The following is a 13,705-nucleotide window of genomic DNA, read 5'->3' as shown; positions in this document are numbered from 1 at the left end:
ATTTACTTTTCACAATAGAATTGATAGAGCATTCTACATACACACATGCACCCACATGTGTATGTGCACACACACACACGGACACACACATCCTTTCACCTATAAGGAGGCAGAGGGTTCATGATTTACCCAAGTTTCAATAGTTTGTGGCAGATCTGGGACTATTTCCACATCCCCTGCCTCCTTTAGCTCACTTTTAATCTAACAAACAACAGATAAAAGTGAAGACCTCCACATCCCTGGTCATTCTGTCCCACACCACAAGGCGTGTTTGTTTCCCACTTAGATGATGTCATTGAGAAGCAGATTGAGGACGGCCTCCTGCGGCCAGAGCTCCGGGAAAGGGTCAGCTATGTCCTCCTGAGGAAGCACCGTCACCAGACCAAAAAGCCCATTCACCGCTCCTTGGTTGACATCGGAAAGTCGGTCTCCTCCACCAGCAGTGAGTCGGGCCACACGCTGGTGGGCCGCGGGCGCCCGGGGGCCGCGGGCGCGCGCTTCATGATCTTGGAGACATTCTGAGGTTCTAGGGATTCCTTAGCCTCCTTCAATGGCAGGTCTGCAGGGACCCCAGCCACACCCCAATGTTGTCCCCACCACCAGAGCAGAACCATCTCTAGGGAGAAAGTTGGTTCTCAGCCTGGACCGTACCTTGCAGTCACCTGGGGATGTAAAACTCATCCTAATGCCTAGGCCCCGCCCTGGAGGGCTGCACTGAGTTGGTCCGGGGTCTGGCTTGGGAACAGGGAATTTAGAAAGCAGGGCTGCAAAATGCTGTAGAGATGGTGTGTTTATGGTAAGGGCTTGAAGTTTTTCCCACTGAACCCCCACGAAGAGCCAAGAGTCTCAGCAGAAACCAAAGCACGTCAAGGTGGTAGAAGGGGTCGAGTCATCTCAGGGATGTCAGCGTTGCTCGCCTAGTGTCTCGTGTCCATCTGATCAGCAGAGCCTGGAGCCATTAGGGGGAATGGCGTGGTCCAGGCGTGCAGCTCAAACCTGCAACCTTCCTCCACTCTTGACATCCCAGAGTCGAGATGCCCAGGCACCAGCCGTGCTGGACCTGTCAGATAAATGCAGTAATCAGAACTAACTTGATAAAGTTGTTAAATAAAGAGCCTTGATGAATCTCTTTAGATGAATCATAATAATAGCAGATACACATTTGGCACTTACTGCGTTCCAGGCGCTGAGTGCTCAACAAGTGTTAACTCACTTCATCCTCACATTAACCCGGGGACTAGGTACTGTACTCATCATCCCTGCTTTACAGATGAGGAGCCTGGGACACAGAGAGGTTAAGTAACTTGTCTAAGGTCACGCAGCCAGTCAGTGGTGCAATCAGGGATGAAACCAGGCCATCGACAACACCTGGTGCCTATGTAATCAATTGAGTATCTAGCTCACTTTCAACAGTACAAATATTTTCTCGAATCTTGCTTAGACTATTAACTTGCTTCCCAACCCGCCCCCTCCCAAAACAAGACAAGAACAACAACAAAAAACCCGAAACACCCTTTCTTCCTGGAAGGGGAAGAGACTTGTCTTGCAGTCCACTTTATTTAGGTGAAAGGACGATAAATGTGTACCTCGTTAACGAGAGAGGCTGTGCCGCTCCAGCCAGCTGCCAAGGCAAAGCCCTTCTGTTCCTCCTCGCAGATCGCAGCCCCGCGCGGAGCCCTGCAGCGGTGCCCAGCCTGCACCGCTCCACTGAGGACCTGCGGATGCGGCAGAGCGCCAGTTACGGCCGTCTGTGTGAGTGTGTTCTCCGCAGCTGGCCCACAGCCTCGTGGCCACAGCTTCGTCCTGACTGTGGCAGCTGTGGATTGTCGACTTTTGTAGACTTTCAAAGGGGGAAGAGATAAAGCCCAGGGTCTGTCTAGAATTCTCAGGACAGGCATCAGGAAAACTCTAAACTTTCACCTGAAACGTGGGCTCGTCTCCGAGCCTGATTTACTACCATGATTTTCTGTATAATTACTCCGAAAAATGCGGCTCTAAATCAAGTCCTGGCAGAATCAATACCCAATCCTGTGTGCTAAGCATTTGTGTCTTAGTCGGTACCTTTGTTTTCATCGAACTGATCATTAGCCCTGATTGTGTTGAGGAGCCTTCCTAGAAACTGAGTTAAAAACAGGTGAGGTACTTTCTGTTAGGACAGTCAGAGAAGGTTGCCATCACTAGGTGACAGTGTCATGCCGGCACACCCCTGGCAGAGTCACAGCACCTCCACCCCAGTGCTGGGAATGGGGAGAGGACTTGTGAGGTTCCCGGTGGCAGACAGGGCTTTTTCAGGCAATTCGAATTCGTCAGGGATGAACAGATGGGTGAGCTGTGAGGCAAAGAAAAGAGGGAACTTGGGAAACGAAAAGAAAGAGCAGTGTGAAAATAGCAATCCGATTTTCCTTGAAATACTTTTACTAAAATGCCAAGACATGAACAGACATAGCCCAGGGCCATGGCCTCCCAGGACTGAGGCCTCGGCTGCAGTTTGTTGGGGGCTTTTTTCCCTCTGTTCTTAGTGACCCTGGGGCCTCTTAGCCCCCCCCCCCCACTTGGTTGTTCCACATAGGGATGCCAGGGGGCATAAGTCAGCAGGTAGCGAATGTCTTATGGACACGCCTTCTACTCAGTTATTCATTATGTATGAGGTCGCCCTGTGTCCTGCTACTGTGGTGGGGATGGGACAAAAGGCATGCCGCCCCACCCCGAGGGGGCACCTGGGAAAGCTCAGAGAGGAGGAGTCACTCGCCTGAGTCTCAGAGAATAGGAAGGAGTTTTCCAGGAGCCTGGGGTAGGAGGGTGTTCTAAACAAAGGAGACAACAGCGGGTGACGGGCAGGAAGGCGCTGTGAAGGGCGCGTGTGTGCAGGGTAACAGCCGTTCCGTTCCCAAGGAGTGTAGGGGGCCCAGCAAAAGGACACAGCCTTTATTCTGAGGACAGCGGGCACACCTGAGAAGTTTTAAGCAGGAGCAGACCGTGCTCAGATTTTTATCTGAGAAAGAATAAACCAGAAGGGGAGACGATGAGAAGCGAGACACTGGGCCTGCCTTGGGGCTGTGAGAGCAAGAATGCAGAGGGCAGATGGAGGTGGGGGAGTTGATGACTGGGGAGAAGTAGGAAGTGAGGAAGAAGGGGGAGTCCAAGCTGGCACCTAGATCTCTGCTCTGATTGCCAGTGGATGGGAGGGAGGGGGCACTGGGTGGAGTAGGGTCTGTGGGGGAGGTCATTTGGTGGAAGACAATGAGGTCCGTTTCCCAGTGTGTTGAGTGAGGTGCCAGAGGAGTCCAGAGCTCAGGAGAGAGATCTGGAGTGGAGACCCCCGCTCTCCACCCCCATCCTCCACCCATGTGATGCGGAAACAATTCGAGTGGTGTGAATGACCAGGATGGAGGGGGTGAAGCCTCCGGAGGGGAGGAGGGCAAAACAAGACCCTGGGGAGAGCCCAGCAAGAGAGGGTCCCAGATAGAAATAAGAGGAGGGGAGCCAAGGGAGCATGTTCTGGAAGTGAGGGGACGCACCAGGCCACAGAAAGCCAAGAAGTAACAGGTCTGAGAGTGCCCCCTGGATCTGGCTGACCTTCTCCTGCCTTAATATCAGGCAGTTCAAATAAATCACCACCACTGATCTCCCCTATGGGGAGCCACCTTCCTTTCTTCTGTCACCCCAAATCCCCATCTTTAAAGACTCGCATGGGTCATGGAGGACGGAGGTGAAATGTCTTCACTCTCCAACAAAATCCAAGCTTAGTGACACCGGGCACCTCACCTGGTAATGTGTCTGTGTCCCTCCCCACCCCCAGGGCCTGGCACAAAGCAGACATCTTGGTCTCTGCCCAAGAAGGTGGGGTGGAAGGTAGAGCTGAGAAGGCAGCAGATTGAGAGATTGAGGAGTGAGGAAGGAGAAGCAGAATCTGGGGTCCGGCAACTCTTTTAAGAAAGCTACCGTTGAAGGGAAGAAAAGAGAGCAGAGGCTCGCTCAAGGGGGCTGCAGGATTAGGGGAAAAGGTTCTTGGTTTGGTTATGAAGATGGGAGAAGCATGTGTAGGGATCAAGGGAAAAGGCCCTAAGAGAGCCTGGCTTCCCCTGATGGACCTTTTTTCCCTTGTCTCCTAGGTCACGCCCAGAGCAGAAGCATGAATGATATTTCTCGCACTCCAAGCACTGACCAGGTAGTAGAACCCCTGTACCAGGCCACAGTGGAGGGCCAGGGGGGGCATAAGCCTTTGGTTTTGGGGGCAGGGAACCCCTATGGGCGGGGCTCCAATGCCATGAAGAAGCAAGCCTCCCCAGGAAGGACCTGGGTATAGTCTCTGGCTGCCTTGATGACACTGCCCCGTCCATACTGACTGACTCCCAAGTACTGGCTCTGTGCCAGGCCCTGGGAGGAGTAGGGGGCAGAGAAGCACGATCGGCTGTTTCTGAGCTTGGGATTTGTTGGAGAGAGACCAACATGCAGAGTTCCACCTCCTGCATGACACACAGTACCTTTAACGATGGATGGGGACGTGGACTGGTTGAGACAAGCAATGGCGCCTCAGTGGTGGTGAATCCATTGGAATGGCCAGTAGAGGGTCTTCTTGACTGGAGCAGGATAAAGTTGGTTGCTGCCTCCCACTGGCTTGGCTAAAATCCTCTTGATGAGATCGGAATCCTACAAGCAGATAGAGTCCATGTTCTAAGGCCCACAGCTGGGGACCCTGTGACTGTGCCCCCTGAGGAAGCCCAGAGGAGCCCCCTCAGTTCTAAGCCCTACACACCTCAAGGGCAGACGGTCTCATGATCCCCTCTCTTATGCCCCCAGGAGTAGGAAGAAAGGTGATAAAAGAACCCTGAAATTTGGTGAGGACTTGTCAGGAGCTTGGGTGACCTTTACAGCACCCCAAGTTTAGTTGCAGGCAAAACAAAAGTCGTCCCTCATGTCAGTGTCCCAAGGGCCCTTTGGTGGCCAAAATAATAAAATAATAACAATAATAGCATCCACCACCATGGAAGGACCACACTCTGCGTGCACCACACCGTGTGAGGATTTTCTGTGCATCAGGGAGGTACTATTATCCTCTCCACTCAGGAAAACATTGACACTTAAAGTAGCAGTTAAATAATGTATCCAAGTTCATGCATCTGAAAGGTGGCGGAACCATGACTTGATCTATGCAGTCCACCTCTAGGGCCCTTAATTCGGAAGTGACTTAGGAACAAGTATTCTGGGACATTACTGAGAGAGGAACCCACTTTACTACAGTCAGGCACACAAACGGGGGAACCACAATAAGGAAGCATTGCCTAGTCAAAGTCTTTCATAACCTATTTTAATGAATGTCTAGCTGTCACTTTCCCCAGGCAATGCGGCCTGGATTTAGGGATTAGGGCCCAGCCCTGGGGGCCCAGCATGCAGCTCTCCTAACTGATCAGGTGATGATGCTGCTTCTCAGTATTTGCAACAGCAGCGGCTTGTTGTGGGAACAGCCGTTTGTCCACCAGTGGGCACTCTTTCCAGGCGAGCCCAGAGGTGTTTGCTCTGCAGGTTCTCTCTTCACCACTGCATGCCGGCCCTGGGCAGGCTGCTGGGTTCTCAGTAAGCAGAAGGTGGATTCAGACAGCATGGCTGTGTGTGATGACTCAGTAGCCCTGGAAGAGTCCCCATGGTTTCGGGGAGTGGGGTCAGCAAGAGCCAGGTCCAGACTGTGGCTAAGCCAGGAGGCCAGAACACGAGCATGGCCCACTTCTGGGATGTCACCACCCTGGCCTCCTTACCAAACATGTTACCACCTGCAAGGGAGGACCACGGCCTTGTTTCAGTTCCTCTCCTTTCCTGGATTACGAGTGTGCTGGTTGGGCTGTCCCAAAGCGTTGTTTTCAAACCCTCGTTCTCCAGGCATTCCTGCCACCCTCTCTCTCCTCCTGTCCCCTGGACCTGCTCCTTGCCTGAGGCCCGAGGGCACAGAGAGGGCAGGGGACAGCGGCTGCCCTGGCACACCAAGTCCTCCACCCTGAAGAACGCCGCTTATGAGTCAGCTGACTGCAGCTGGGACAAAGGAACTTTTTTTTTTTTTTAATGAAATATTTTCTTTTGACTCACCAGTGTTAACTAATATTGACTCTTATGGTCAGATATATTGAAGGCTGGGTTTTTTTTTTGGTTTTTTTTGAGGCTTGTCCTTTTTGTTTTTTCTTTTTATTATTTTATTGGGGAAGGGGAACAGGACTTTATTGGGGAACAGTGTGTACTTCCAGGCCTTTTTTCCAAGTCAAGTTGTTGTCCTTTCAGTCTTAGTTGTGGAGGGCGCAGCTCAGCTCCAGGTCCAGTTGCCATTGCTAGTTGCAGGGGGTGCAGCCCACCATCACTTGCGGGAGTCAAACTGGCAACCTTGTGGTTGAGAGGACACGCTCCAACCAACTGAGCCATCCGGGGGCTCAGCGGCAGCTCAGCTCAAGGTTCCGTGTTCAATCTTAGTTGCAGGGGGCGGAGCCCACCATCCCTTGTGGGACTCGAGGAATTGAACTGGCAACCTTGTGGCTGAGAGCCCACTGGCCCATGTGGGAATCGAACAGGCAGCCTTCGGAGTTAGGAGCATGGAGCTCCAACTGCCTAAGCCACCCGGCCGGCCCAAAGGGACTTTTTGAGTTGTGGGGACTCTGGCCTTCCCGTTAACTCCTACCCGTGCTTGTTCTCACTGCATTAAGGTCCTTGGGCTGTTGCTCTAGTGGTTGTAGAGAGTTTTATTTTTTTGACTGAACTTAAAAGATGATAAGGGCGCAGCCCTTTCTCACACGCCCTTTCTCATGCTGGTAGGCTACCTGGCTCAGCGTGTATCACGCCCACCACGAGTGAATCAGGAAACAGCTATGGGCCCACCTGGGCAGGACCTGCTGGCTGTACCCATGCCCACAATTGATCCCTCCTCAGTACAGGAAGGGAAGCAAAGAAACTGTGTCTTTGCTGATCATAGGAGAAGCAGACATTTCTGTGTCCACAGAGACTCCAACCAAGGAGGAGTGGGTGGCACATTTGTGGCATTCACAGGATCTCTAGGTGGTGCTCATATCTACCTTCTGGGCCCTTTCTTCCTTTGGTGGCCACAGTGGACTTCCACCAGCCCCGCCCTCCAAGATGTTCTCTCTCCACCGTCTCTCTACAAAATTATCTCTGTCCCTTGCTGCCCAGCGGGAAAGCAATCTGAAAAATGAGTGCCTCCTAAGATGTGAGTTTGTATGTGACCTTCCCTCGGGCATTTTCATCATAAAAGAGGACTCAGGAGGAGTCAGTGTCTTACCCTAAGAATGACATCATAAACGCAGGAAATGGGAGTAAGTTTGGGAGGAGGGCTTGCCTCCAGCTCCTCTCCCATCAGACCCCACTCACTTCGCCTCTCTGACCTTCCTGCCCTGAACAGACATAGCCAGGACTGGAGAGGGGGCACCTGGACCGTCTCAGTTGGAAAGTCTCAGAAGCAATGAGTTTCCTGGGAGTTCCCCTGGGGGTGACTTGGGGCGAGGAAGTCTCCTGCAGACTTGGAGGCATGGCCCAGGGGTTCCTGTCAGCCAGGAGGAGGACAGGAGATGGCAAAGGGGAAATAAAGCACGTCTGCTCTGGCCATCATAAGGGGACTTAACCCTCCTGCAGCCACCCAAGGTGAAGGCAGAGAGGGAGGGGTGGAAAGCTGAAGTGTAAGAGCCAAGATTCCCATCTGCTTGAGCCTCAAAGGCTGGGCCATGAGGCCTAATGTCCAGCAAGCCCAGGGCTCCCTTCTCTGACCCATCAGCTCACACTTCAGTTGAACAAAGTTTTTACCCATCAAGGAGCATCTTAAAGAGCAAGTCATTGCCTGTTCCTTCCCATCTACAAAGGCTTAGTTGGTCCCTCAGCTTAACCAAGGTTGAGTCTCCTCATCTGCAGAATGGAGGAGAACGTTTGGTTATTTCTTTCAGTGTCTTGAGAAACGTTAGGAGAGCTCTTTAAAGGTAGGCCTCCACAGAGATCTAAAGAGGGATGAGGGAGTGAGAACTGAAACCATTGTGAGTAACCCTGGGAGTCTCCTGTCCCCTCCTTAACCAGCGGAAAAACAAATTCATGAAGAAGATCCCCAAGGACTCAGAAGCCTCCAACGTGCTGGTGGGCGAGGTGGACTTCCTGGACCAGCCCTTCATCGCCTTTGTGCGTCTGATCCAGTCGGCCATGCTGGGAGGAGTGACCGAGGTGCCCGTCCCCACCAGGTGAGGACCATTGAAATCTGCCCACTACGCCTGCCCCCAGGCAGCCAGCTGTCCGTGCAGGCAGCAGGTGGTGCTGGTGGAGACACCCCTAAAACATAGAAGGAAAGTTAGGGAATTGGCTGGGGAGGAAAATCTTCTAACTAGGGAAGAGTTTTAGAGAGTTGATATAAAATAATCATTAAAAAGCAGGAGCCAACGGCTAGGAGAGAAGCTGTTGGGGGGGCTCTGGGACCCCAGAGCACAGTGAGGATGCTCAAGGGGGACCTAGTGGGAGTGAAGAAGAAATGTCTCTCCAAAGCCAATGTGGGAGTCAAAAGGGGGAAGGGACAAGTACAGCCAGTTAAAAAGATAAGAGTGGACACTGTTTAGAGAATCCTTCTCTTCACCTGCTTCTCTTTTGCCTTTTCACTTTCCTCCTCCTTTTCCTCTTCCTCCTCCTCCTCCTCCTCTTCCTCCTCCTCCTTCCCAGATTTCTGTTCATACTGCTGGGACCTTCAGGGAGAGCAAAGTCCTACACTGAAATTGGCCGTGCCATTGCAACCCTCATGGTAGACGATGTAAGTGGTAACAAAAAATGCGTTCTCCCAAATGTCACGGCTCCTGCATCATGCACTATGCCTTCATTCATTCACCTACCCAGTAAGTGCATTTGAGCGCCTGTTGTGTACCAGGCTCTGTGCAGGGGGCTGAGGACTCTGAAAAAGAGGGAATAGTCACTGCCCGTTAGGAGTGCTAACCGAGTGGGGGAGACAGACCTCTAATACAGGCAGTCAGGGAGCCCTCACACGAGAAGGGCTTTAAAGCTGCAGATGAGCGAGCAGGAGGTAGGCAGACCCAGCACAAGCCTAAGAGGCAGGCATTTCAGACAAAGGGAGCACGGGCCAAGGCTCAGAGACAGAGAAGCTGGATGGAAATGGTTTGATGTAAGCTCGGTGTCAGAGCTTTGAGAGCAGGAGGTGACACAGAGAGGCAATTCAGAGACCACACAGAGCCTGTGGGCAGAGCAGAGACTTCACACTCTGTCCTTGGAGGAACGGGGAGTTTAGAGGATATTAAACAGGCATGAGCCGATCAGATCTGCAGCTCAGACAGAACACTCTGGAGACAGTGTGGAATGAGGCAACCTGGCCCTCCAGGAATGAAGGGCTAGGAAGTTATAATATAAACAGATATGAAATAGCTGAGCTGCTCGAACTGCGTTCTGCACAGGTTTTCTAATGAACTTGCTCTGTGCAAAACTGAAAGCAGAAAGGTGAAGTCACTCAAGCAAAGTCTGACAGCTGGAACATGGAGACCTGGCCTTCTGATTCAAGGGGGGCCATGTGCCCCCAAGGCTGCTGTTTCCCAGGTGGGCCATATTTCGCCTGCCGGGATATGTTCTCATCTAAAAAACTGAGAGCAAATTAGCAGCAGGAGCAGTGGTTCCATGCGATTTTCTTTGAAACTGTGTGTGGTGTGGTCCCAGGAGGTGGGTAACAAGGGGACCTCGGCCAGAGACCTGACTTTATCTTCCTCTTCGCTGCCAGCTCTTCAGCTACGTGGCCTATAAAGCCCGCAATCGGGACGATCTGATCGCCGGGATTGACGAGTTCCTGGATGAGGTAATCGTCCTTCCCCCTGGAGAATGGGACCCAAATATCCGAATCGAGCCCCCCAAGAAGGTGCCCTCTGCGGACAAGAGGTGAGTGTGCGAATGGAGGGATGGAGAGGGGACAGTTGTACAAAGGGAGCTTCAAGTCTGTCTGTTTCTTTCTTTGGATTCGAGAGAAAGATGTCAGCACATTTGGGTTTATACTTTTTTCCCCCAGTTTCATTTCAATTCTCTAAAAACAAAAAATCAGAAGCAAATATGCTGACTTTGAACATCTGTAAAATCTGGGTGACCTGTGTGTGGGTATTGTTTGTCATTTTCTGCATTTTCCTCTGTATTTTAAGATCTTTTATGATATTTGTTGGAGAGGTAGAGTGTTCTGAGGACAGTCCTGGAGGGGCTGAGCCCTTCTCAGGATTGGAAGCCACACTGCCCCATGTCCCCTTTCTCCTTCCAGGAAATCTGTGTTCTCCCTGACTGAGTTAGGCCAGATGAACGGCTCTGTGGTGGGAGGTGGTGGAGCGGCTGCAGGAGGTGGCACTGGAGGTGGCGGTGGCGGTGGCAGTGGCGGGGTCAGCGGCGGAGGGAACAGCGGGAATGACAAAGAGATGCCGGCCATGCATGAAGTCGGAGAAGAGCTTATCTGGACAGGAAGGTGCCCACCAGACCTGACAGTGACACCAGTGTCCTTTACACTTGTCTCCTTCCTGCCCACCCTGTATGAACCTCCCCCACCTCTCCCTGCAGCGCCCACTCTGCTCCATGGGGGTCTGGCCCCGGGGGTCTGGCCACTGCACTCTTTTCTCCCCACGCCCTTCAAACCCCTGCTGCATCCAGAAAAAAAAAAAAAAAAAGTGTTTCTGCAGGAGAGAGGAAGAGGGATCCAGTGCAGGAGTGGAGGAACCCAGAGTTTTCTCTAGACACCCTTTGTTACTTCTAGTAGTTTCCTAGGGCTGCTATAACCAAGGATCACACACTAGGTGGCTTAAACAATAGAAATTTATTCTCTCAGAGACCTGGGCTAGAAGCTCCAAATCAAGGTGTCGGCAGGGCTGTGCTCCCTCTGAGACTCTGGGTAGAATCCTGCCTGTGCCTTCCTAGCTTGTGGTACTGCCGGCGGTCCTTGGTGTTCCTTGACTTGCAGCTGCACCGCTCCAATCTCTGCCTCTGTCGTCACATGCTGGTCTCCCCGTGTTTCCGTTTTCACACGGCATTTCCCTCTTCTTATGAGGACACCAATCATACGAGATTCGGGTCCATCCTAATGACCTCATCTTATCTTGATTACCTCTGCAAAGACCCTCTTTCCAACTAAGCTCACATTCACAGGTACCAGGGGTTCAGATTTCGATGCATCTTTTGGGCAGGCACAGTGAATCTGGGATGTCTCTACCTCCTAAATTTGGACCCACCTGTGTTTACCAAGCACAGGTGTCCTGTAGATGATCAGGGACGTGAGCAGGATGGCCATCTGTGGACCCCAGGATCTGCTCCCCCCGTGGAATGTTAGGTCTACTCCAGGATATAGTTTCATCAGGCCTTCCTGCCCTTCTCCCGGCTGTCTGTGACTACCCTTCCCCGGGGGATGGCACTAACCACAGACTTTAGTCCTGAGAGAATTCTTCCCTGGTCTTAAACGTTCTGGTGGAAAGATCCCTGCCCCCATCCACTCCTAGTCAAGTTCCCTTCCTTGCCCCAGACCCTCCAGGCTCCTGCCCCTGCACTGGTATTTATGGTGAAAAAGCAGCGCTTGGGCCTGTCTTGAGCAGGTTCTTCGGTGGCCTGTGTCTGGATGTCAAGAGGAAGCTGCCCTGGTTCCCAAGTGATTTCTATGATGGCTTCCACATTCAGTCCATCTCTGCCATCCTATTCATCTACCTCGGCTGCATCACCAACGCAATCACCTTTGGTGGGCTTCTGGGGGACGCCACTGACAATTACCAGGTGTGTGTGTGAGCGGAGGTGTGCAAACCTCAGGAAAATCTGCTTCCACCAGGTGGCAGTAAGGAGCTTCACCCCATAATCCCACAACAAAAAATTATCTAGCCTGAGGTATCAATAGTGCTGAGGTGGAGAAACTCCGCTGTATGGAAATTGCCTGGTTACTTGTCTGTACCTCCCACAAAAGCAAAGATGAATTATCTTGTTCATGATGGGTCCCCAATATCTAGCACAATGCCTGGCACATAGTAGGTACTTAATGGATTTTGAATGAATGAATGGTTTACCTCCAAAAGCACCTAACCGATGTTTGAATGAATAAATGATTGGAAGGATGGATGGGCTGTCCTCTGGGAGCAGAATGGGCACGGGGACAAGCGGGAGCATTGGCAGCCCTGTTTTCAAGGCCCTAGAGTGCCAGAAGGAAGTCACAGCTGGACGTTTATCCAAATGCAATTGGAGAGAGTGATGCTGGTGGTTATGGGGGTTGTGGAGGAAGAGATGGGGAGCAGAATTTGGGGAGGAGGGAGCCTGGAATAAAGGCTGAGCACAGTGGCCTGGGCCCCTGGCAGATAGCTGGGCGCGTTCTCCCATGTCTGCGGCCCCTCACACTCCTCGTGTCCCCAGGGAGTGATGGAGAGCTTCCTGGGCACTGCCATGGCTGGATCCTTGTTCTGCCTCTTCTCGGGACAGCCTCTCATCATTCTCAGCAGCACAGGGCCCATCCTCATCTTTGAGAAGCTCCTCTTCGACTTTAGCAAGTAGGTGCCCTTGGTGGCCCCCGGGGCCGCTCTCACTCTTGGGGCAGTCTGCGAGGTTGGGCAGGGGAACGGCCCCAGAGGAGAGGCAGGGGTGAGGAGATACCAAAGCTTTTTCTACATGTGCAAGGACTGCTGGGCGGTCCCTCCTAACTCCCTCCAGCTCCCTGCCTGAAAGCCATTATAGCGCAAATTAGCATAGCTCATCGGGAGCTATCCTGGCAAGATGAGAGGAGAGAATTCACACCGCTCTGCTTGTAAGCAATTATGACCTGGGAGTCAGTTAGTGTGTGAAAAGTCTTGACCTGGAGGTCAGAAGGCTACAGTGTGACCTGAGCGGCTCCTGTTACCACTCCCGGCTCAGTTGCCTCATCTCCAACATGAGGCCGTTTCTGAGGCCTGCCTCAGCTCTGGCAGTCTGAAATTCTTTGTTTTTTCATTCACTCTCGGTGTTTGTTCCAAATTGTGAGAACTGAGCTGTCCTAGCACCTACCTGCCACCCGCATGAGATCCTTTCCCAGAATTCTCAAAGATCAGACAACCCCACCCAGGAATAGCCCCAGTCCCCAGTCCTTTCACAGTCCTAGGAGAGCATTTGTGCCACAGGAGGGGCAGATGAGCCCCTCAGAGTGGGTCTGGGGCGCCGAGCACAGCCCAGAGCCCTGGGCTGGAGGCCCCCCACTTTCCTCTGCCTTCCAGAGGCAATGGCCTGGACTACATGGAGTTCCGCCTCTGGATTGGCCTGCACTCAGCCATCCAGTGCCTCATCCTGGTGGCCACAGATGCCAGCTTTATCATCAAGTACATTACCCGCTTCACCGAGGAGGGCTTCTCCACCCTTATCAGCTTCATCTTCATCTACGACGCCATCAAGAAGATGATTGGTGCCTTCAAGTACTATCCCATCAACACGGACTTTAAGCCCAACTCCATCACCACCTACAAATGCGAGTGTGTCGCTCCGGACACAGGTGATCAGTAACCTCCGTGGTGCCCTCGGTCCCCGCCCCCCCCCACCCACTCCCCCGCGTCACGTCTCTCTACTCAAATGCAAGAGAGTGTGCCTGCTTGGGAAGATACCTACTGTCCCAAGGGAGCAAATGCAGGGTCTTGAAACCAGTGATTGGAAGAAAACCAAACGGACAGTAGCTCTGATAAGGGTCATGATACCAGAGCCCAGGGTTGTGATCAGGAGTGATTGG

At 52.5% G+C, this 13,705-nt stretch overlaps 1 protein-coding gene across 6 annotated transcripts in view; it reads left to right on the top strand.

The window, feature by feature from the left end:
- SLC4A5 (solute carrier family 4 member 5) overlaps positions 1–13,705 on the top strand; it is an 84,745-nt gene that overhangs the window by 40,048 nt on the left and 30,992 nt on the right. For all 6 annotated transcript variants that reach the window (XM_074332195.1, XM_074332194.1, XM_074332192.1 and 3 more), the window contains 10 exons: positions 287–442; positions 1,657–1,752; positions 4,113–4,168; positions 8,056–8,213; positions 8,683–8,770; positions 9,740–9,894; positions 10,262–10,459; positions 11,574–11,748; positions 12,373–12,506; positions 13,203–13,474. In XM_074332195.1, coding sequence (XP_074188296.1) covers positions 287–442; positions 1,657–1,752; positions 4,113–4,168; positions 8,056–8,213; positions 8,683–8,770; positions 9,740–9,894; positions 10,262–10,459; positions 11,574–11,748; positions 12,373–12,506; positions 13,203–13,474 — 1,488 coding nt within the window. The remainder of the gene's footprint in view (positions 1–286; positions 443–1,656; positions 1,753–4,112; positions 4,169–8,055; positions 8,214–8,682; positions 8,771–9,739; positions 9,895–10,261; positions 10,460–11,573; positions 11,749–12,372; positions 12,507–13,202; positions 13,475–13,705) is intronic.

This window comes from Rhinolophus sinicus, linkage group LG05 (assembly GCF_036562045.2).
Source record: "Rhinolophus sinicus isolate RSC01 linkage group LG05, ASM3656204v1, whole genome shotgun sequence".
Lineage (NCBI taxonomy): Eukaryota > Metazoa > Chordata > Mammalia > Chiroptera > Rhinolophidae > Rhinolophus > Rhinolophus sinicus.
This window is presented reverse-complemented; position numbering and strand designations above follow the sequence as displayed.